Source organism: Typopeltis vanoorti, chromosome 20 (assembly GCF_054136105.1).
Source record: "Typopeltis vanoorti isolate ZY-2024b chromosome 20, IOZ_Tvanoo_1.0, whole genome shotgun sequence".
NCBI lineage: Eukaryota > Metazoa > Arthropoda > Arachnida > Uropygi > Thelyphonidae > Typopeltis > Typopeltis vanoorti.
The window spans coordinates 42,249,859-42,275,514 of NC_143568.1; the positions used below are offsets into that span (position 1 = coordinate 42,249,859).

At 36.2% G+C, this 25,656-nt stretch overlaps 1 protein-coding gene across 4 annotated transcripts in view; it reads left to right on the plus strand.

Annotated features, from left to right (window-relative positions):
• LOC150095396 (ubiquitin-protein ligase E3C) overlaps positions 1 to 25,656 on the plus strand; it is a 662,747-nt gene that overhangs the window by 7,844 nt on the left and 629,247 nt on the right. For 3 of the 4 annotated variants that reach the window (XM_090409807.1, XM_090409808.1, XM_090409810.1), the window contains exon 2: positions 17,463 to 17,537. In XM_090409807.1, the coding sequence (XP_090265933.1) occupies positions 17,463 to 17,537 (75 nt within the window). Of the gene's footprint in view, positions 1 to 17,462; positions 17,538 to 25,656 lie in introns of those variants that run through there. The other variant, XM_090409809.1, reaches the window with a different exon arrangement.

Sequence of the window (25,656 nt, forward strand, 5' to 3'; positions counted from 1 at the left end):
ATCACACATGATCCATGTATTTGATGTAACACGTCTTTTGAATTTGTATAACGTTTAGTGCTCGTTTATGTTTCTTTCTCGACCTGTTTTAAGTTGTTTTTTTATCACCTTATGTATGCCCAGACGAAGCCAACAGCCAAGTTGGTGAAATTTGTTAATAAAATCTTCAGGCAGTATATCCCAGTCTAATTTTATTATTGAATTAAAGTCGGTGGTAAAAAAAAAATAGAATTATAAAGTGTATAAATTTACAATATAAAGGAAACAAGAATTAATATATATATATATATATATATATAGATAGGTAGGTAGGTAGGTAGATAGACAGATAATAATTTCAATAATCATGTATCGTATAAGAATTGAATTCTCCGTCTACCTCTTGCAAACTTATTGATGACATTTTCAATAAATTTCTTCTTTACCTCTTCTAGTTTCTTCCTGTGTGCACTAATCATACATAAACCTGACAAGTGCATTTCTGAGATAGTAGACCTTAACAGTGTCTTTCAGCAAGTCTCAAGGTGCTGAAACTTCTTTCAATGGTACAGGTCGTAACAGATAATGTCATACCAATAGTTATTGCTGAATTAATAGAAGGGAAATAGTCAATGTTTCAAAACTTCTGGTAAAGTTTGGGGAATAACAGTCGAAGGAAAATTTGTCCATTTTTCATACCACATTGTTGCTTCTTTTTCTAAATATTGTAAATTGTATTTTTCGCTTACTCTTTTGACGTTGTTTTGGAACTTTATTTTATCTATTTTTAGAATATTCTTGGGATGAAACTGAAAATGCTATTTCGTTATCCAAGGAAAATCTTGATTTTAAGGATGAAATTAAAGAATCTAAGTATGGGATAAATATTGATTGTCTTCAGATGTAATTCCAGGATAATTGTATCTATATTTCTGTATGGAACATCGTCTAGGTATATTTTTATTGTTAATTTTTCAGCCATATCTAGTGAAAGTTTATGAATCTCTTAAAATTTTTCACTATGAAATGCAAATATTTTAAGTAAGTTCTCAATATGTTGGTGAGCGGCTAGTAAATTAACATCTATGGCTTGTAATGCTTGGGTTATTGGTTTGAGAATAGCAGAATATTTTGATATTATATTTAAACAAATAATAGACATTGAAGTACTGCGTGATGTTACTAAGCGATGTGTTGATCCTGTCCAGTTCATAGACATTTCTTCTAATTTATTGAAAATAAGTTGAAAATTCTTTGGAAAAAACCGATATACTTCGATATTTCAAAGTCCATCTGGTTTTTGAAAGTAAAGGAATCGTTGGCAACATGACTCTTCATTTTGGACTTTCTCTAAAAAATTGTACTATAGATTTTATAATTTCTATTGTCTGACAAACTTCTGGTACAATGTTTAAATCATTCACAACTAGGTTTAATCTGTGAGAAGCACAATGTACATAAGTGGCTTTTGAATATATATTTTTTTATCTGGGCTCGAACACCACTTCCTTTCTTTCATACTTACACAGCCATTGTATCCTTGTCCAATTAATTTGTTCATGTTCAAACCATATTCAGTACATTTATTTAAAATAGCAGAACTAATACTTTTCGCATCCATATCATAGTTTTGTAAATCTTAAGAATTCTTCTCTTATATTTTTATTTTCGTCAACAAACCTAATGCCAAGTGAAAGCTGTTCTATTCCAGCAATATCTGTGGTTCGTCAACTAAGATTGAAAATCCAATAGATTTATTTACAGAAGATACAGTGCTTTCTCGTATTTCCAATTCACAAAGTTCTGTTGGTTAATGTTCAGTTCTTACATCATGTAAATTTCCAGAATTGCTTCTTTTCCTCTGTAACAGCAAATCATGTGTGGCACAAAATACAACGAATGATAAAATAGAACCTAATTTAATACTATTGGACTATAGTATTTTGTACTGATTTATGAATTTGACAAATTATATCTTTTTCTGGATGTTTGTGGATTGTTAAAATTCTGTGCATCTTTTTTGTGCCATTGAGATGACGTGATTTCTGGCAGCTTGGTTAAAATCTTTATATTTCATAAATGCCAGCCTGGTTGGCCAAGTGGTTAGCGTACCCGCTCTCCAGCCAAAAGGCTGTAGGTTTGAATCCCGCTGTGAGCATGGATGTTTGTGATTGTCTGTGAAAATATTAGTGGTGGAGATGGAGAGTTGTGCAGTGGATGCCCTCCCCCCGATGAGTCTTGTGACTCCCTGGAAGTGTCACATAATAATAATAATAATAATAAATGGAGTTTTTATGAATGTGCCTTGACAGCCCCGATGTACTTTTGGTAGAAACAAAATGCACTTTTTTGTAATTTTGAATAACACAACCATAGTGAGTATTTCTCTAACCAAGCAAATCTAAACTGTCTCTTTCCAGAAGAATCTTTTTTGAAATCATAGTCCTTGTTGGAAACATAAGTATTAGAAAGGATCTCGAATTTTAAAGTTGATGTTATAGGAAACTATAACGTAAGAACCATTATCATATTCTAATAAATTATTTGATGAAATTGACTCGTCAAAAGCATTTTGAATCTGTGTTCCAGGAATTGGATCAACTTGTATATCTGAAGGCATACATTTTTCCTGCTCAGTTTCTGTTTTTTGTATTTTTGCATTTTTTTTTTCTAGGGAAGAAAAATAATTCCTTATATCCATTCTGAAAGAATAGAATTCATTCTGAAAGAGGGGAAACACAAATAAGAAAATATTGTTTTAGAATAAAACTATTAATACGTTATTTTCATTTTACATCGATCTTAATGATCTTTAATTCTTGGGAAAAAATATTTGGAATTAATACAGTTTTTAGCACAATTTCATAAATAAAAAAACTTGATCGGCATATTTTATTAAAAATCAATTGATTACCTTATTTTTCCATGTATGAGACTATACTTTTTTCTAAAATTTTAAGACAAAAAAATGGGGGAGGGGGGTAATTGGTCGAGAGACCCGTTGTTGTTGTGGCAAAACTGCTGGTACGTTGTCTCCACGAACAGGCCTCTGTCAATTGACGTCATAAACGGCTGATTCTGAATAAATCAATCAACTCTGAAAGCATTCATACGTCTGCAACTCGTTGGTGGGGTAAGTTAATGCATTGACAATATTTTGAGCACCAGCCCACAAAAATGTCCAAAAATAAAAAACGATTGTCATATTCTTCAAAATTCAAGTTAAAAGTCATCAATTACGCAAAAGAACATGAAAATAAAACTTCAGAGAGATAGTTTGGACCTCCTCCTAGTAAGTGTTAGACAGTGGAGAAAATAAGAACTACTACTACTCAAGATGCCAGAAAAGAAGAGGGCCTTAAGAGGAAAACCAGATTATGGAATGGGAATATGTGTGTCAATCAAGCTTATTCAATTTGAGGCAAAAAGATTTGCAAGAGAAATGAACATTCTTGATTTCACAGGAAAGGCAAAAATGGTGCTTCAACTTCATGAGAAGAGAAGGGGTGGCCATGAGAACATGGCCAAGTTAGCCCAGAAAATGCATCTTAGTATGTATCTTAAAAATGTTACCTAATTACTAAATATACTTTGAATATTTAAAAAAAAAACAAACGTGTTCTGTTTTATGTTTAAAATATTGATTTCTTATTTTGGGTTCGTCTTGTACACGGAAAAATATGGTAATTAATCCCAAAATCCTATATTAAATTATTTCTTGAAAGCAAAAAAAATCATAAAACTAACAAGTAAAATAATATTAAATTACATACTTACCTTTTAAAAATGTATTTTTCTTTTAAAATTTGTTTCACTATAAATTTACAATTCACACTTTACTCAGTGACTCACTAGACAGAGGGCAAACGAACTGGTTGCTGTTCACAACAGTAATGAACATTTTTTTCACAGATCAGAAAAAGATGAACCAAAAATAGGAACACTTGTTTTCTTGCTGCAGTAGATGAAACGTGTTCTATGGTTATCCCGCCATGGCCGAAACTGGCCAACCTGTAATAAAATTTTAAGACAGACAAAGCATCCCATAGTTGAGGGTGTAAGGTTACATATTTCAATCACGTTTACAGTTACCGTATTTACCCGAATATAACTCGCACTTTTTTCCCCAAAATTAAAGCTAAAAAATCGTGGTGCGAGATATATGCGGGGATTTTCGAAAACTAAAGTTTTCAGGACAAAAACTGAAAATGGGTATGACTTACTATGAATCTCCTATTCACTATCGCTACTTTCAACCTTGAGAGCGGTTTCTTTATGTGCATTGTCAAAGTCATTTACTCAAATAGCATCATCTTCTTTCTCATTATTTATAGCAAAAATAACCAGTAATTTACAAGACTTGATATATGCAATGAACAATCCTTTTCGAATGGCTAATGAGAAGTGAAAGCAGAGCTCTAAATGGACAGCAATGGTAGTCCAGTAGAGATAGAGCAGCTATGAAGATTGGTGCAGTATTAACAAAAGATCATGTGATCAAACGACAAAGCAAACTAGTAATTGTTGAGTTGAAGTGCTAATTATCTTCAATCAAATTCCATAATATCTGAAACTGCCATAACAATATTCATTATATATTTGTTAGTTTTAACACATTAAAGACAGGGTGGTGTTTTGCCCATTTATCATTCCATTGGAACTTCTCATTACCATTTGTGTACTGCTTCTGCATCGCACGGGCAGGCTCAACTCATACTAAGTTTCAACCTTTCGGTTGAATTTTTATTGCACACATTACATGGCATGTTTGAATTCACAGTAGAATTTTGTTTGACGTTAGTCTTTGTGATCTGTCTTAATGACATCAAAAATTTCAAAATGCAATCAAACAAACGCTTATTTCATGTAATTGAAAAATTGGACAATAGTTTTTAGTTGGATACTGTGTTTGCCAGTGCAACATATGGTTTTGCTTGAGTCTATACAGCATAATTTCTGTGGGAGGGAACATGTGATTCATTAGTTAGTTCCGTTTTTATCCCAGTTGTCTGTAATTGCACTATATGTTGAAAAATATATTATACAGATTGCAAATGTCTCTGTACCATATTCAATGATACAATAAAACTACTTGTTGTTCTTGTTGGGGAGTGAGTTACTGTCGCCCCGACGTGAACGCGTTTAAACTTTTTTTTGTGTGCGAGGTATATGCAAAACTTTTTATTTTCTTTTTTTTTCATAAAGTAAAATCAAGGATGCGAGGGCAAGTTATATTCGAGTAAATACAGTATAATTTGTGGGATATTTTTACTCAATCCTGGAGGGTGTGGAGGGGGGGACATAGCCAACTGCTCAGCACATTTCTTAAAAATATGTGGTGCTGCGTCATCCATTCCCACAGCTTTATTAACATCTAACCCTATTAATACCAGATATACTTCTGATTCTTTCACTTCGAATTCTTGCTTACACAAGCATGATATACACTGACAAAGTGTTCATTCAGTAATTGCAGTATATCCTTTGTAGTCGTCACTCTGTTACCACGACTAACCACCAGTATCAAACTGCCGTAATTATTCTTCCTCTTGCTTGCCATATAGCAGAATTCCCTTGAATTATCGTTTTTCCTGACTAGTCAGTCTTTTTTCATAATGCACCTTTTCTTTCCTTACTGTGCTCTCACTTTCCTATCTTGCATTTTATACTCATGGATCTGATCACCACCAACTGTCTTGTATCTCCTCTGTAACATTTTCTTTTCCAACACAGCTTACTTGGTTATTGTTCATCTGTTTCACTCCTACTTTATTCATATGCTTAACTCTTGGTATGCAGTTATACACTGCTTTTGTCAAATACTGCTTTATGAATTCCTATTCATTGTCAACATCTTTTCTACATGGCTTATTTACCCAACTGATTGATGCCAGTTAAATACAGAGCTTCCCAACTTTATAATTCCACATACTGTATATCATTTTTTGACAGTAACCTTTTCTTGTGTTACCACTTTCCAAACAAGTGGCTCATGATTACTCTCACCAACCAGTGGCAGTCTATGCAAGATTTTGGAATTCATTCTGTTCTAGTAGTTTGCTCTCTACAATACTGTTTAGTTTTACTTTTACTATTCCTGCATATATTTTGTACTCTGCATTTATCAGACTACTTCCCCTATAGTTATTGCAGTCATCCTTATTTCCTTTTTTATAACTGATCTTTTCCAAGAGTTTGGAGTTTTTCCAGAAGTCCAGACCATGTTAAAGACTTTCAGAAGTCTTTAATTAAATTTTTTCATCTGCATTTTTGTACATGTTTATTTTTCATCTTATTGTATTTTTTAGTTCTGAGATTAAAATATTTTCTATTAAATCATTCTTTGTTGTATAAAATTTTACTTCTTTATTATCATCAGTCCAGAGATTTTGGAAATAAGTTACCCATTTTTCTAAATCTTTTTTTTTTTTTTTTTGTTTGTGTGTGTGTGTGTGTGTGTGTGTGTTTGTATTTTATTTTATTTCTTTGTTCATGTATTTTATTATTTTATAGGTTTTTAGTTGTGGCTTAGACATATCCTTTTCTAGTTCAATTACAAAATTGTTCTCTCTCTCTTTTCCTTACTTCTCATTTTGCAATTCTATTGCTTCTTTTCTACTTTATTTTTTGCTTCTACTATCTTGAAATTTAGTCATTTCTGTAACTCTGGTTTTATCATCTTTTCTCTTTCTTTGTACCAGTTTCATAGTCCTTTTTTTTCTATTCTATGTATACTCTTTATTCCTAAGCTTTGTGTTTTAATTTGTTTCTGTTCTTATATCTGTGCATTTCTGATATTGTTGCCTAGTATAGGGATCTTGTAATGAAGAAATTTTATAACTTGGTTGATTGTTGTTATTATTACTATGTGACACCTCCTGGGAGTCCAAGGACACATCGTGGGAGGGCACCTACTCTACAACTCTGTCTCCACCACTCAATCCACCAACTACAACAAACCACAACTACATCAATGCCTCTACCACCCACCACCAGAATTTTCACAGACAATCACAAACATCCGTGCCCACAGTGGGATTCGAACTTGCAGCCTTTTAGCTGGAAAGCAGATATGCTAACCACTCGGCCAACCAGTCCAGCATTATTTACCACTTAGTTTATTTTTAGCCATTATTGTTTAAATCAAATTTTTGCCAATACCATATATTGATCACAGTTTAATTCAAAACCTCGATATACTCTTACATCTAGTATTAACTGAGCTAATTTAAAATTTGTGATAGACTTATATCCTGTGGCTGACCATGTATATTTATGTATTTCTTTATGTTCAACTACTGAATTCATTATTCTCATATTATTAATGACAAAATATCGCAATTTGTGTGTATCACTATTTGTTCTGTATTTCCTGTTCCCTATTCTAGCAGTTAAATCCCTTGGTAGTAGTAAATAGTCTTTTTTATTTGTTTTACTGTCTTCTTTCCCCTCTTCTGGTGCATATGCCCTGATTATTATGTCACCCTCTTAATATTTCGAGCGTAATTTCTGTTAGTCTTTCAGCCCAGTTATTATAATATAAAATAATCTTCATAGATTTATGTATCTTTTTATTATACTTGCCTTTGCTTTTTTTTTTTTTTTTTTACTCCACTACATATTGTATATAGCTATTTGTTTCTTTGGTACCATTTTGCTTTTTCCTTGTTTCTGCTACTGTACATTTCATTACATTGACTTGGTTTAGTTATTTATCAAATTCTTCACTTGTGTGCAATGTTCCTTATGTATTACAAGTTGTGCTTTTCATTATATATTCCTTCTTCCAGTTTTGTTTACCTTTTCCTGAATCACGGTCATTTTTGTGATAGTTCATTTGGCTTTTCTTTGGCTGAGACTTGAAAGTACAGGGTGTTTCAAAAAGAATGACCTGATTTCAAATAATTATTTGAATTTTCCTGAGACTTAAATTTCCCTAGGATAGGTCACTAGCTTTTCAATGAGTAAGTTCAGAGGCATTAGGTAGCAAATTTGGTTATTTGTACTTGTGGTTCATTTGTACTTTTATAACAGGTTAGACCACGAGAAGGTGAGCTTGGCATCTGAGTGGGAGAGAGGAGTATATATTGTGCTTCATCACACCTTCACATACCATGGACAAAATGTAACTTTTGTTAATCAGAAGCTTGCACTTAGTGAGACCTCACTGTCCCAAAATAGACTACTTACGCTGTTTAAAAGAAAAAAGTTTTGACCTAGTGAAATCCTCCTCATTATCTTTTGGTCTCAACTTTCATCATTGGAATGTATACTTCTGAGATATTTGAAGTTTTCACTATTCAAATCTAGCCCATTGAGTGTAACAGCGTTAATGTTTACATTTCCAGTATGATTTAAAACCATACGCTCATTCTTCCTACTATTAATATGTAATCCATAGTTCTGTGTCACACTATTCCATTTGTCCATTTTTTTTTTATTTTAAGTTCTTTTGAATGTGTCCAAACCATCACATCATCTGAACACAGCTGTTTTTCCCTGCACACTTCCTTGTCACAGTCCAGTTTTGAGTGTAAACCACTCTGAATTACCAAATTTAGTCTTCACACATCTTAGACTTAACATACATCAACTATTTCTTCTTCTGTGCCTCTCTCTTTTCCAAACTTTCCCTGATTTTTTTTTCCCATTACACCGAATTAATGGTTTTTTCCAGCTCAAGAAATGTCACAAACAGACTTTTTCCAAATTTTCAGTGTCTTTCTATCATTTCTCTTGCATCAGAAATCAGCAACAGTTGATCGCCCTTTTCCAAAAACCAAATTGCTCTTCTCTTAGACCTTCTATTATATCTCTTATTCTTTTTTTTGCCATTACTTTTCATAAATCTTTTCACACTGACACAATAATGTTATTCCTCTATAATTACTATACCCCCCATCCCCTTCCTTGAGCATCCTTCATATATTGGAATGATAATTTCCTTGGTCAAATCATCATGTTCATCTTCTTTCTCCAAATCAGTCTGGAGAAAGATCTGTCACATAACCATACTATCAGAAGTTCTGATTAGAAGCTCTGATCAGTTAACAGGCAAACCATCTATGTCAGGTGATTTTCCATTCTTCTTTTTTAACGCAAAATTCTTCAACCTCTGCTAGACTTATTTCGTTATTAACTCTCACCACTATATTCCAATTCATTTCACCATGAACTGTGAGTGAGCAAGAGGTATATGGGGAATTGAATAAACTTGATGTGAATAAGGCTGTCGGACTTGATGATGTATCACCATGTATTTTGAAATACATGTTGGGTTAAAGTGTTGGAGAGGCTAGCGAGAACCAGGATCCAGTATTGGATTGACAACAGTGGTATTATCTTTGATGGAAAGCATATATTTGCCAAAGGGAGGTCATGTTTTAGTAATCTTTAGTTACTTATTACAATAAGGTGACAGCTGCATTGGACGAGGCAGATGGATACACAATGGTGTACTTAAATTTTGCAAAGGCTTTTGATAATTACCACATAAATTGATAGTCAGACTAGAGCAGATGGAGTTGGATATTAGACTAGTGCATTGGATTGCGCAAAAATAGAGGAATCGGCACAAACTATTTATTAACCTCAACCAGCCCTTCTGTAAAGTAGCTTCTGAACTTAGGTAAATGAGTCAACCTCAAATGGTACCTTAACACTATGAACAAAACTTTCTCTTCCAAAATCCAAATGCTGGAAGCTAAGCTTGAACTACTCAACGATCAGCACCACAACGCAAGTGCATCCCTGCCTGTCAACAAACATTTTGGACCCACAAATAAAAGAAAAGATGAAATGAACTTTCCACACCTTGTGAAAGTGACTTGTGACACAGTGACAAGCACATCTAAACTAATAACAGTGATTAATAACAAGTTCAAGGACACTTACCCCCCCCAATCGCACATATGTGCTTGACCTGACTTAACTTTGCCCAGAGGGAGAACAAGGGTGTCAACTTCGAAAACAACCTGAAGAAAAATGCCAAAATGAAGACAACAGCTGGGTCATAGACTACAAACAAGGAGAATTAGTGCACAAATCAAGTGATGCCACTAGTTGCCACCATGGAAACCAGTATGCAGGCACTTCATAGGAAATGTGCAAGACCCTTGCAGTCAAATATATGTCCCACAGAGCCTTGTATATCCACTTTACAAACATCTGGCCTCAACTCCAACCTTAATGTCCACTTCCATCTTCAGTCTACCAAATCCCACCTTTTCCCAGCTATCTATTCATCTCAACTTTCCAAACTACACATTCTTTGACTCCTCTCATCCCAATTCTGCACATGTATCTGCTCTGACATACCTTGCCAGAGAGCACCTAACCTAGAATTGCTCAACTTTGACCTTCTTTGGTTGAAAATCTTCCTTCCCCACTCAGTCAGATTCATTTTCTGTCTCTATCACTTCCCCTAATGCCACCAACCACTCTGAGCTCTTTAATTTCCTCTCCTTAAAAACTGATTTTCTCCAGTCCCACTTCCCTAACTGCGAAATCATACTTCTAGGAGATTTTAATGTCCACATTACCAACTGGCTTTCCTCCTCCAGTTGTACAAATCTAGCAGGCAGAGATGCTGAAATGTTTGCCATCACCAATGACCTTCCCCAAATTGTTCACATGCCGACTGGAATACCAGATAACCTTAACCACTCCCCAAACACCCTAGAACTCTTCCTCACCAGTGACCCTTACAAATACACATGGAATGTAGTGGGGTACCCTAGGTAATTCTGATCACAATCTAGTGCTCAACTTTTCCCCATTCAACAACACTTACACAGCCACTCCCATACAAAAGTAGTTTGGTATTATAACAGTGCCAAGTGGGACAGCCTCCATGATTTCTATGTTCCATTTCCATGGCTGGATTAATGTTTATGCCCATCCAACCCAGACATGCACTGAACATATCATCAAAGTATTCCTTACTGGCATGGAAACATACATTCCCCACACTACTCTGAACTGCCATCTCTTAACCCGGTTCTCCAAAAGATGTGCCAAGACTGTGCAAAAAAAAAAAAAAAAAAAAAAAATATATATATATATATATATATTTGAAAGAAAGATAGTGGAATCCAAGGGAGATCGTCCTTAATCCTGAACATTTAAACAACAATTTAAGCTATAACATCCCTGATAGCCATACTGCTGTTATTCAGTACTGCTGGCGTCAATAATTCCCCCCACTCACTGCACAAGTCTGTTAGAACATGTGCAGCTGCTTGCCAACATCCATTCACAGTACACCTTAAAACTCGCAGATGGAGGAGTTTTCCTCCTCCATCCCTGCTACTGCATTATTGTGGAACAGTCTTCCCCTTATGTGTTTTCCAAGGTATACAATATGCAGGCTTTTAATCAAATATAAGCAAGTTTCCTCATTTCCCAACTCACTACTCATACACAGTACTAACATATTGTAGGTTGATTAATCAACCTCTCACGTATTGGCTCAACATAAAGTTGTAGTTGGGAACACTAAAGTCACTAAGGAAGACTTTACTGTTAGGGTAGTTGGATTATAAGAAATCAAGCTTTGTGGATAAGAATTGAAAGAATAAAGCCATAGAAGGTCAAAAAGAGGTTTAGGCCATCCTCTGGCAAGGAATATTGGTCACCCAAAAGCATCTCTTTGGCAGAAGGCATCATACAGTTTGGATAGTTAAGATGAGGCTATTGTTGCAGAAGTAATTTGGGGTTTGGTCAAAAACAGGAGGTAAGGTTTGAATGTCTGCAAGTGATAGTGCACATAATTTAAGTTGGTGTTTATACAATGAATGCTGAATTGAATGGGTGAAGAGATTTTTTTAAACTTTTTTTTTTTGGGAGGAGATTTCTTGAGAGAGAGAGATTAGTTTTTTAACTGCATTGACACTATATCTGTTTCGGTTTACCATCTTATTATAGTATCTCAGAAGTGAAGAGAAAGAGCTGGGGACATGCTGTGGGAGAAGATATTCTTAGAGATGTTGTCAGCACAGAGAGCATCCTACCTTCATCCCATAACATTTAGCCTTAATAGTGACCCACACATGCCATTACACTGATCTAAATGCATTTCATCAGATTTTGTTCCATATCAGCATCCAACTTCCAGAACTGCTTTAGCTGTACTATCAAAAATGGGATGTGTAGGTTCTGAATCTCCACAGTATGTGTGTGGTATGCCCTTAAAGGATATCACATGACATGTTTGGAAAATTGGGAGGACAAACTGGAACCCCTTCTCTGGGGAACAACTATAGAAATGGCCATTTCAGCTTCCCGGTAAGCAGGTTGGGGTGGAATGTATTGTTCTTTATACACTATTCCTTTTAACACTATATAATTATACCATTTTGAACAACTTTTCTCCTAACAACTTGCCATGTGCCTTTTTCATATATATGCAGATAGTTGTTATATACCCATGATTTCTCACTCAACTTCTTTTGTATATCTCCTCCCCAAAAAAGTGTGCAAGAAGTCTTGGGATGAAGTGCATTTATTTCAGATAGAAACTACTTTAGTTCAGAAGAAGAGCCATTCCATATCACCAAAACATTCACGTATCTATACCAACATGTAGGTCTTAGCGAAATATTGTTGAGGTGAGGAAAATAATAATGATAATTTCAGATACAGTAATCCCTCAATTAGTGCGTCATTTTTTTTCGATACCCAAATTCAATTAGTGCGCCTATACACATCTTAAAAATAAATTTTATAGATGATAAAAATTTTCTATCTGTACATTTTTATGGTGCTAACTATTTTAAAAAATCACTCACCAGAATGAAATAATTTAGTTACCATTTAAAACATTTTACAAAGTTATTTTTAATGGCATGCTACTTCCATGTACACTATGTATACTATGTTCCCAATTTTTGGCACCAAAATTTATGGCGTCTGCTATAGTACCCCCACAGATTCAAGATCCTTCGACACTTCTGCGTATCTCACAAAAAGGAGAATCCATTCGGATAATAGGGTAATTAATTCGTCTTCTGGGATGAGTTGTTTATTATTACACATCGGAAAATTAACTTCTGTTTGAGGTAGCAAAAGAAAAGAGTGAGAGAGTTAGAATGATTAGTCTTTTGCCACGGTATGACAGTGAAATGTTTAAAAGGAGGGCTATAATTGCAAATGACTTTATGCGTGGGTTATGTATGACGAGTGGTGTGGAATTTGTGGATGTGTGGAGTGAGTTTGATGGGCGAAAGGATCTATATAAGATGGATGGCTTGCATTTGAATGGTTACGGTGTAAGAAGACTTGAGAAAGTGTTGCTGAATGTAGTGGATGTGCAAATTCAGGGAAACTAGATTTGTTAGGGGGGGGGGAGTAGAGATACAGTCCTTATGGAGGCAGTTGAATGTAAGAATGAATATAATATGCCAGAGCAAATAAGGACAACAAATCTGAGTGGGATAGTTAATATAAGGCATCAAGGTAGGGTTGGGGCTAATGGGGGTCTTAAATTCATGTACACTAATACTAGGAGTATTAGGAACAAGAAGGAAGAGTTTTTGGCCATGGTTGGCACTTCCAGACCACAGGTTATAGGTATTAGTGAAACATGGCTGACTGTAGATGATATAACTAGTGGGATTGAATGCGATGGGTATAGTGTGTTCAGGAATGACAGAGAGAATAAAATTGGGGGAGGAGTATTGTTGATGATAGCTGATGAGCTCCAGCCAAGGAGAATAGAAGTTGAATTGCAGGATAGAGAAAAGAGCACATTTGAGGCCATTTGGTGTGAGATTGTGGCTAGCAGAACTAAATATACAATTGGGTGCTGCTATAGACCAGGTGATGGAAAAGATGGTGGTGACAGTATGCACGAGCAAATAGAAGAAATGGGTGGAAGGAGGGTGATTATTATGGGAGATTTCAACTATGGTCGCATTGATTGGAGTGAGGAGAGGACACACGGGAAGAAGGAACTGGATTTTATGCGGTTATTAAGGGATAACTATCTGCGACAGCATGTAATGGAAAATACTAGGGGTCAGAGAGTGCTTGACCTAGTAATTACATCTGAGGATTTGGCTGTAACAAATATGACCACATTGCCACCAATCGGTGAGAGTGATCATAGGGTCTTAACTTGAGAGGTGGCTAAAGGTGTAGAATTTTCAATTAAGACAGGGTAAATGTGGAATTATCGGGCTGGAAAGTATGACAAGCTTAGGAGTTTGATTGGTTCAGTGCCATGGCATGTACAACTGCAACGACTAGAAGTTGATAGTGCATGGGAGGTAGTTAAGAAGTGCTTGCATGAAGCAATGGCTGACTGTATACCTAGAGTCCAAATAATAAATCAAGTAGGGGTTAAATGGATGAATAACACCATTAAGCTTGAGTTGCAAAAAAAGAAACAACTATGGAGGGAATTTAAGGAGAAGGGTGACCGGCAGGCACATGAACGGTATAAAGTGCAGGCCAGAAGGGTGACGAGTGTAGTAAGAAAAGCAAAAAAGGATTACGAAAGAACATTGGCCATGCAGGCTAAAGAGAATCCTAAACAGTTTTTTAGATATGTAGCAAGTAAAAGGAAAAATGTACATGGCAGATTGATTTTAAAGAATGCCGATGGTAGGGAGGTAACTGAATCAGTTGAGATAGTTGAGTTACTGAGTGAGCACTTTGCAAAAGTATATCATCCAGGTGGTGACATTGCAGAAACGAATAACCCAGTAGATTATACGGGAATTGTGGTTAATGAAGTGGAGGTGAGTAGTCTATTGCATAACCTCAATGTCAATACATCTGTGGGATTGGATGGTATTCCAGCTCGTGTTGTACGAGAAGCAGCTAAAGAATTGTCAGTACCCTTGACCATTTTGTTTAATTTGAGTCTCGGCTCTGGGTTAGTCCCGAGCGGGTGGAAAGAGGGGAAAATAGTTCCACTGCATAAAGGTGGTTCCAAGACTGCTGTTGTAAATTATCGACCGATTAGCATATCAGGAATCATTGTCTTAGAGAAAATAGTCAAGAGGAAAATACAAGATTGGATAGAAGAAAATGGGATACTGTATCGGGGACAGCATGGTTTTGTGAAGGGTAGGTCATGCCTCAGTAACTTGCTCACGTATTATAACACAGTGACGGCTGAACTGGATAAGGGTAATGGGTTTACGGTGATTCTACTGGACCTTGCCAAGGCCTTTGACAGGATTCCACATGGAATTCTAATCAGTAAATTGCAGCATATGGGAATGGACATAGGGTTGGTGAGATGGATAGGAGGGTGGTTGATGGAGAGATATCAGAGAGTGGTTTACTCGGGAGTAGAGTCCACAAGACGGCCTGTGACTAGTGGTGTGCCACAAGGATCTGTTCTTGCACCACTGCTGTTTAATTTGTTCATAAATGATATAGGAAATGATCTGAGAGGAACAGTTCATTTGTTTGCGGATGATGCGAAGTTGGGTAGGGCAATAGTGAATGCAGATGACGTCAAAATTTTGCAGGATGATTTGGATAGATTGGAGGTCTGGGCTAAGGAGAATGGATGTCAGTTTAATGTGTCAAAATGTAAGGTTATGCATTTTGGGGTGAAAAGATTGGCGGCAGTTTACTGCATTGGTGGAACCCTGCTCCAGGAAATTGATGAGGCACGAGATTTAGGAGTGTTGGTAGATAAGGAATTGAAATTTAGGGGACACATTGCAAAAGTGACCAAAACAGCTCATCAAATCACTTGGTTGCTGAAGAATACGTTGACAAGCAGGTTATTGTTCCTCTCTATCGAGCCTTGATAAGACCCCATCTAGACTACTGTGCTCAGATTTGGTCACCTAGGTTTCTTCTTGATAGGGAGGAGGTGGAGAGGATCCAGAGGCGAGTGACCAAGATGATAGCAGGTCTGTGGAATGAACCGTATGAGAACAGGTTGAGGATTTGTGGGTTGCAAAAATTGGTTGATAGGCGGAGGAGGGGAGATATGATTTAGACATTCAAATTACTGAAGGGTTTCTATAAAATTAATTCAGAAGATATTTTTGAGAACAGGGCTGGTTGTGGGAGGACTAGGGGATATCCATGGAAACTGGGCAAAAGTGTGGTTAGTAAAGGTGTTAGAGCTGGGTTTTTTACTTTTAGAGTAGTGAATGAGTGGAATGCGCTCCCTGAGTCTGTGGTGGATGCTGTGACAGTGAATGAGTTTAAGGCGAGGTATGATAGATACTGTATGAATGTCAAATAGTTGTGATGAATATGATTTGGGGCCTCCCTCAATGAGTCTAATGACACCCTGGAGTTGCCCGTAGTAATAGTAATGATCATTGTAGTTTTTAAAGTGGTAACTATTTTGCTTGTATAACAGTTGCGAAATTTTATCAATAAAGCACGTGATTTCGCGTGTTGGTGACCAATTCGTACGTCCTTCATTTTTTCTCCCCTTCAGTGATAACGTCCAAGAGTTAATTAAATCTCATTCTGAAGAATTGAGTGATTCCGACCTGCTGAATTTAGATGCATGGCTGAAAGATTCCGAAGAATATGAAGAAAATTTAACCACTGATAGTCAGCCAAAAGAGATTTCACAGAAACAATTTGAAAATATTTTTTGTACAATCAAAGTTTTTAAGCAGCAATGCTTAGAGGCTGATCCTGAAGAAGAGAGAAGTAGTAAAATTTCCAGAAGAGTAGAAGAGGCAATAGGGCTATACCATCAGTTGTATAAAAAAAAAGAAACAAAACGCCTGCCAAACTAAGCTCAATTCTTTGTTAAGAAGCAGAATAATAAATTTATATTCTGAATATGTTTTGTTGTCTTTCAGCTTCATGGTTTCCCTTTAACTAGACCCTGAGACATACCCTAATTCTTTTATAAAAAAAAAATTAAGGGTCAAAAAAGAAATCTGAGAAACGAATGATACATTTTACCATAGGTTATTATATTCGATTGATGCGCCTGTTTTAAAGAGCGCACTAATCGAGGGATTACTGTATAAAGAACAGCAACAATAACAACAACAAAACTGTAAAAGTTGTACTAAATAGTTCAAAAACATTGAGCATACACTACTTAAATATTAAATTTGAAGAGGTGCTATTCTCACTGCCTTCAATTTCTGCAGTTATTAAGATTTTGATATGATTAATATTAACCTATATAGTAATATAATTCATTTATATTGAACCTAAATAAAATTAATGAACCTGATTAATGCATAAAATTATACTCATTGGCATATGTAGCTAAGTGCTGATTAAGCAAGAACCCCTTCAGATGATTTTGTGGTCGTATTGTGGTGAACAATTTTTCCTCCCTATTTATTTATTAAACTTAAAATTTGATGGAAATAAGCAGTTATTAAAAATAATAACTTAAATATTTTAACTTACTGTACATTTAGGCTGGGGAGGTGGGGGGACCTTCCTAACTGATAATCTATGGGAGTTGTCTTGTGTAACCATGCATTGGGTTACTAACATAAAACAATTGTTTTTATTTGTATGTGTGCTAGGTAGTGACCATGTACAGCTTCGAAGGGGAATTCAGACAGCGTCCGCAACAATCTTTAGGTGGAGCTACTACAAAAGTAAGTTGCTTTGCTTTTAAATATCAGTTGCAAAAATCGCTAAACTTGCAATACCAAACATTAAAATTTTCAATTTTAACGAGTTTGGTATTGCAAGTTTAGCAGTTACATAACCTAACCTTGTTAAACTTTTCAAATTTAGTTTCTAATAAAGCAGATGAGTGGTTGTGCTCTTTCATACTTTTTCCTGATGACAGATGGAAAACTGCTAATATGATTTTCACATTTAATTTGTGTAATGGAAATTCATCAACATTTTCATGTTAGGCTTTGAATTTGTTTGATCTCAACACCTTTACAAAATTTTTCTTGTACATTTTTGATTTCTCTCTCTCTCACAAAGCCAAAAAATTTAAATGATGTACACTTATTATTCAGATAGTTGGTTATCGAGATAACGTAGAATGTTAGTGTACCAGTGATCAGCATCAGATAGAACATTGTGAATGCTCACAACCTCTCTTGCTCATTATTGGTAAATGATTCCAGAGCAAATGTGAATCATGTATTAGAAAGCTACTAGCTACTGAGCAGGAACAAGCATTTGTATATATATATATATATGTATGTATGTATGTAGGGGTGCTTAAGGGTCAAAGCTATATAACTGAGAGGAGACCTCCACATAGCCTTTAAAGGAATGCGGAGAACCGACCAGGGCTTTTGACCTAATGTCCAAACCTCACCTTCTCGTGGTGCACCCTGTTGGGTATCTACCTGGATACTGAATGAACGAGGATGGGCTGGCAATTTGGGATTTAGCTGAACAAATTGTATTCTTATTGGCTTAAACCAAAATACAAAATGATGGTACAACGCGACAGAATTTCATGCTGGCTTGGGGCTATGCCTGGTTAAATAAGGCCCCACTGTTTTCACCAGAGAACCAGGGTGAACAGTGAAAAGTCAGCTACTGGAACAAATCTGAAAACACACACCAACTCAACATCACAAGAGTTAAAGTTCGGTACTATCAACATAAGAAGCCTGAATGGCAAAGAAATGGAGCTAGCTGAGGAATTAGATAAGTACCAGATCGACATAATAGGGATGACTGAAACAAAAAAGACAAAAACTGGTGAGATCTTTCTGAGCAATAAATACAAAATGTTATATTCAGGCAATGACAATCAAGGAAAAGAAGGAGTAACCTTCTAGAGTATGGTGGTATAAAAGTCTTACAGTGGTTGCACTGCATAGTTCAGAAAGCCTGGACAGAGAGACAAATTCCCGATGATTGGAGTAGAGGGAATTTCCCTTTTTAAAAAAAGGGAAATTCCCTGTACTCCAATCATCGGGAAATAAAACTGAACAGAGGTATTTCCCTACTGAGTGTTCCTGGCGAGATTTATGCAAGTATACTTAGAAACGGTTGAGAAGAATTGTGGAAGAAAAGCTTGGTGAAGAACAAGCTGGATCCAGGCCAAATAGAGGCTGTTAGGATCAGATCTTCACTTTATGACAAATAGTTGAGAAAGCATGGGAATATAATATTGAAAGAAATACAGGAAGATGGTTTAATATTAAATCTGGTGTGAGACAGGGATGTACATTATTATTGTTGTTGTCGTCTGTTATTCATTATCTATATGGATCACATTATGAAGGAAAGTGGTATTAAACATGATATCAAAATTGGAGATGTTAATGTCAGCTCTTTGCTCTATGTGGATGATGTTATACTTCTAAATAAATCCGCTAGAAGTCTGCAGGATTCCTTGACTAAATTGAACAACTGTTGTAATAGATATGGTATGAAGGTCAGCAATAAAAAGACAAAGACAATGAAAATAGGCATAATCGTTGAAAATGTCAACTGCGTTGTGAACGGAGAACCTGTGGAACAAGTAAAACATTTCAGCTACTTAGGCACAATTTTTAGTGAATATGGTAAATTAAATATGGAAATAGACAATAGAATCAACAAAGCTGGTATGGTAGGAAGTCAATCAAATAAATTCGTATGGAATAAGAGAGAAATTAGTTGGAACACTAAATTAGCTGTATACAAGACAACGTTCAAACCAGTTTTAACTTATGTATCGGAGAACTGGGTCAGAAGTAAAACCCTTGACCAAAGACTAGAGACCGCAGATATGAGAGTCACGAGAAAGATTAGAGGCATGAACAGATGGCATCAATGGCAATATGATATTAAAAATGATATTAGGAAAGAACTTGACATTGTCAGCATCCAGGAATGTTAGCAGGTGGTAGGGTCACTTAAATAGAATGGGCAAGGAAAGATTAGCAAAACAAGTGTTCTCTGCCAGGTTGGCAGGAAAACGACCCAGAGGAAGACCAAGATATAGCTCGATTGATACTGTACAAAGTTTTTTAGTAGATAGAAATATGATAATATTGGAGTCTTGATAAGTAACAGACTAATTTGGAGGAAAATTGTTGATAGGAAGTTAGTAATGATGTAAATTTTTCATGTAGTACTATCATATCCATTCCACCCCTTGAGGGTACATGGCAGGAATTTGATGATGTTGATATATATATATATATATACATACATACATACATAACTTGTTGAGCCACAAATACTGTGACATCTTGAATAATGCATAAACCTTTAATCTATCAGTAAATCATTTACAGCTTTCATCACATACAAACCATATGTATAACATGCATATAGCAGTACTCATTGTTTGAAATGCCCCCCCCCCCCTTTTGCCTTCACACCTACCCAAAGTCTGTGAGGCTACATATTGATGGTGGTATGCACAGCATTAAGTGGAAACACTGGCACTGCTTGCTCCAAATCCACCTTCCGGCTGGCGATGCTGTGGTGTTGTTTCTTGCAGGCTAGCTCTAACCACAATTTGGAGTCTAATGGATTCAAATTGGGACCTCGTGATGGGCAATCAGATGGTGATATGTGGTTGAGCACATTTGCCTCCAACCACTGTTGTTTGGTCCTTGTCTTGTGTGTAGGGGCTGAGTCCTGTCGGAAGGTCCACTGCCTACCGTGAAACAAGGTGTTGTTCAGAGGCCATACCATAGGTTCTAGCACGGTGTCTTGATACACTTCTGCAGAGTATCAAGTATTGAGTATCAATGACCTCTTGCAGAAACGCAACTTGGATCCCTCCTCCCCCAAATAGTTTGGCTGTTAAACAACTCTTCAATGGCAAAAATCCTCTCATCTATGAAGAGAATATCTTTGTGTTTTGTTCTCTTACCACCGGAGAAGTGCCTTTAATTTTATCACCCTCTGCTACATGAGTTATTGTGTTAGGAGATGTCCAGGAGAATGATGATATGTTCTGATCCCTAGTTCATCAGTTTCTCACAGTATTATGGTAGTGCCTTGCCTTCATAGTCCTCACAAGCTGTTGTGTCCTAACACAGCATGGTTGACCTGTTCTTTGGCAGTCAGATACAGTTTCTGTATAAAGTAATAACAGTTAATATCCCGATATACAAACAATTCTACTGATCCCAAATGTTTTTAGCATGTTAAAAATAGCAGGTGGCTTCATTCCAACCTCGTTAAGTACTATTATATCTACATGGTTTTCATAATCTTACCACTTCATGTTAACTTGTACAGCTAGACAATATCTCTCTACTGATAAACCCATGAATGTTGGCTGCTTACAAATACCAAAATGATATATATATATATATATATAAAATTAATAAACATTTTTTTAAAAATATCCTTAATCGCTTACAGTACGAATGTACCATAGGTTTAGAAGACATCTATCATGAGTGGGAGCCACAAAGGAATTTCAATTTTGTATTTGAATTGGCAGGCACTTAAAATTTTCATCTCATTCATTTTTTTTACACTTGTTTCAGGGGAAAAAAAAGTTGCAGCATTTCTTAAAAAATGCACAAGTGAATTTTTTTATGATAATCTTAAACACTGGTCTGGTTGGCTGAGTGGTTAATGTGCTCGCTAGTTAAAAGTTTCTTGTTTGGTCTCTAAAACAAGATTTTTGGATTATTAAAGTAAATACAAAAAAAATTCAACTTGCTTTTCGTACTGATGTACTGTAGGTTTAGAACCTCTTGTGGGTGGAAGACATGAAAAAAGTAGACCTTGTAGAATTCTATAATAGCGTGACTAGATGAATTATTATTCTTAAATAAAACTAAGAGAGAAAATACCATTATCTGATTTAAAAAAACAAAACAAAAAAAAACTGGGAATCGCTATTACTGAACATTTTGAACACAAATATGAAATTATACTCTTATAGTCTGTCAGTTTCTAAACAAATACGTTGGAAGAAATTCACCAATGATCATGAAATATTGAAAGTCTAGATTCATTTTAGATACCCAAAATGTGTTCTCGATACTTCAAATCTTCAATCTAGAATTTAGTTCTAAGTAGTACTGATGTCACGATTAGATTTAACGTCTCTTCTTTATTCACCAATATTTCCATTTCTGACATATTAGCATTACTTAAAAATGTTTCTTCTAGTGATTTTTTTTTAAAAACTAGCTTAGTTTTACCATCCATCCTAGTTACTTCACTTGGAAGGACAACATAAGCTGAGGCTACAGCCATGGGCTTTTCCCTCTCTCTTCCCTTAGCCAGTTTTTATATGGAACATTTTGAAAAATATGCTCTTGATACTGCCATTCTTATTCCTATCTTGCTAAGATTGATGATGTGTTTTTTATTTGGTCGTATGACTTTAGACACCCTTCCACTTCATCATCCAGTACCTTAGAATCCAGTTGCGTATAGGAAAATAAAATAGCAGTTTGTCTTTTCTAGGGAAACTGCTATTTTATTTCTTAGTATCTATTTTAATTACACATCTTCCTAATGTTGAACTTTCCAGTTTACAGAAATCACGAATTTCAGCAAAGTGTTTAAAAGTAGCATGGCGGAAACTTCTTCTGGCATTTATGCACGACTTTGAGGAATTAGAGAAAGAGGAGAATGTTACTGAAGATGTTACCAAGCTTGCGCGAGAAGTGGTATTGGACAATATTACAGCTGAAGAGAAGTCTTAGAGAGCCATGATAAATGCTTTCCAATGAAGACTTAAAAGAATTAGCTGAACAATTAAGTCAACATCCAAAGGAGGAGAAAGAAAATGAAGGTCCTCTGAGGGATATAAAAACGACCGATTTACATGTATCCTTGCAAGCATAGAGACATTGACTGATAAACTCTGCGAAATGGACCACGATTGGGAACAGTCTGAACGTGAAAAGGAATGTAATCGCATCTATTTGACCTTACACCGAACTCCTTAAAGAAAGAAAAAGAAAATCAAGGCAGTTAACACTGGATACGTTTTTCACAAAAAATGCAGGTGATCCGAAACCAGGAACTTCAACATAGAAATATGTAATATCTTTTCAAAGTTTAATTTTTTGTATATAATTTTGTTTTCGTTATTAATAATTTTATTTTAACAAATATACATGTATGTATTATCAAAGCTTCAAATATGATAATGTTATACTGCGCAGAACATAACTACATACCTCCCATTAAAATTGGGTTAGTTTTACGCCGATTCGGTTTATGCCCGTTTTTTCAGGAACGGAAGTGAGGCGTAAATCGAGGGCTGCCTGTGTGTGTGTGTGTGTGTGTGTGTATATATATATTTATTATTATTATTATTATTATTATTATTATTATTATTATTATTACGAGCACTCCAAGGCGTCCTTAGACTCATCGAGGGAAGCCCTAAACATCATGTCAAGAACAACTATTCAGCATCCACACAGTATCTATCATACTTTGCCTTGAACTCATTCACAGTCATGGCACCCACAACAGACTCTGGCAACTTATTCCACTCATTCACCACTCTCCAAGTAAAAAACCTAGTTTTAACACCCACACTCTTGCCCAGTTTCCATGGATGGCCCCTAATCCTCCCACCATCAGTCCTATTCTGAAAAATATCCTCTGAATTAATCTTACAGAAACCCTTCAGTGATTTGAATGTCTCAATCATATCACCCCTTTTCTGCTTATCAACCAATTTCTGCAACCCACATATCTTCAACCTGTTCTCATAAGGTTCATTCCATAGACCAGCTATCATCTTGGTCACTCGCCTCTGGATCCTCTCCACCTCTTCCCCATCAAGAAGAAACCCTGGCACCCAGATCTGGGCACAGTAGTCAAGATGTGGTCTTATCAAGGCTCGATACAGAGTAACAATAACTTGCTTGTCTCTGCTCATCAAAGTATTCTTCAGTAAGCAAGTGATTTCATGAGCTGATTTAGCCACTTTTGCAGTGTGTCCCCCTAAACTTCAACTCCCTATCCACAAACACTCCCAAATCCCTGGCCTTGTCAATCTCCTGGAGTACAATTCCACCAATGTGGTATACTGGTGCTAATCTTTTCACAACAAAATGCATAACCTTACACTTTGCCACATTAAATTGACATCCATTTTCCTTAGCCCAGTCCTCCAATCTATCCAAATCATCCTGCAAAATTTTGACATCATGTGCATTCACTATTGCTCTACCCAACTTTGCATCATCAGCAAACAAATGAACAGTTCCTCTCAGATCCTTTCCTATATCGTTAATGAACAAATTAAATAGTAGTGGTCCAAGAACAGAACCCTGCGACACACCACTAATCACAGGTTGTCTTTTGGACTCTACCCTGGAATAAACTACTCTCTGATATCTCTCCATCAACCACCCTCCTATCCATCTCACCAACCCTACATCCATCCCCATATGCTGCAGTTTACTGATTCGAATTCCATGTGGTATCCTGTCAAAGGCCTTAGCAAAGTCCAGCAGTATCACTGTATACCCATTACCCTTATCCAGTTCAGCCGTCACTGTGTTATAAAACGTAAGCAAGTTACTGAGGCATGATCTATCCTTCACAAAACCATGAGGTCCTCCATACAGATCCGATTTTCATCTATCCATTCCTGTGTATTTCTCTTGACTACTTTCTCCAAAACCTTCACAAATACTCCTGATATGCTGATTGGTCGGTAATTTGCAACAGCAGTCTTGGAACCTCCTTTATGCAATAGAACTATTCTCCCCTCCTTCCATCCCCTTGGGACTAATCCAGACCCGAGACTCAAATTAAACAAAATGGTCAAGGGCGCTGACAGTTCTTTAGCCGCTTCACGTAAGACCCGAGCTGGTATACCATCCAATCCCACAGATGTATTCACATTAAGGTTTTGTAATATACTATTCACCTCCATTTCATTCACTTCAATTCCTATATAAGCTATTGGTTCCTTCATTCTTGCAATATCACCACCTGGATGATATACTCTTGCAAAGTGCTCTCTCTGTAATTCCACTATATCAACTGATTCAGTTACCTCCCTACCATCGGCATTCTTTAAAATCATTCTGCCATATACATTTTTTCTTTTACTTGCAGCGTATCAAAAAAACTGTTTGGAATTCTCTCTAGCTTGTGTGACTAATTTCCTTTCATAATCTGCTTTTGCTTTTCTTACCACACTCGTTACCCTTCTGGCATGTGCTTTATACTGTTCATGGGCCTGCAGGTCACCTTTCTCCTTTAATTCCCTCCACAGTTGTTGTTTTTTTTTGCAGCTCAAGCTTAATGGCGTTATTCATCCATTTAACCCCTACTTGATTTACTATCCAGACTCTAGGATACAGTCAGCCATTACCTCCTTCAAACGCTCCTTTACCACTTCCCATGCATTATCAACCTCCAGCCCTTGCAGTTTTAAATGCCATGGCACTGAACCAAGCAATCTCCTAAGCTTGTCATACTTACCAGCCCTGTAATTCCACATGAATCCTTTCTCAATTGAAAATCCACACATTTAGCCACCTCCCAGGTGAAGACCATATGATCACTCTCACCAATTGGTGGCAACGTGGTCATATTCATTACAGTCAAATTCTCAGATGCAATTACTAGGTCAAGCACTCTCGAACCCCTAGTATATTCTATTACATGCTGTCTCAGGTAGTTATCCCTTAATAACTGCATAAAATCCAATTCTTTCCTCCCATGTGTCCTCTCCTCCTTCCAATCAATGTTACCATAGTTGAAATCCCCCATAATAATTACCCTCCTTCCACTCATTGCATCTATTTGTCTATGCATACTATCTCCACCATCTATTCCATCACCTGGTCTATA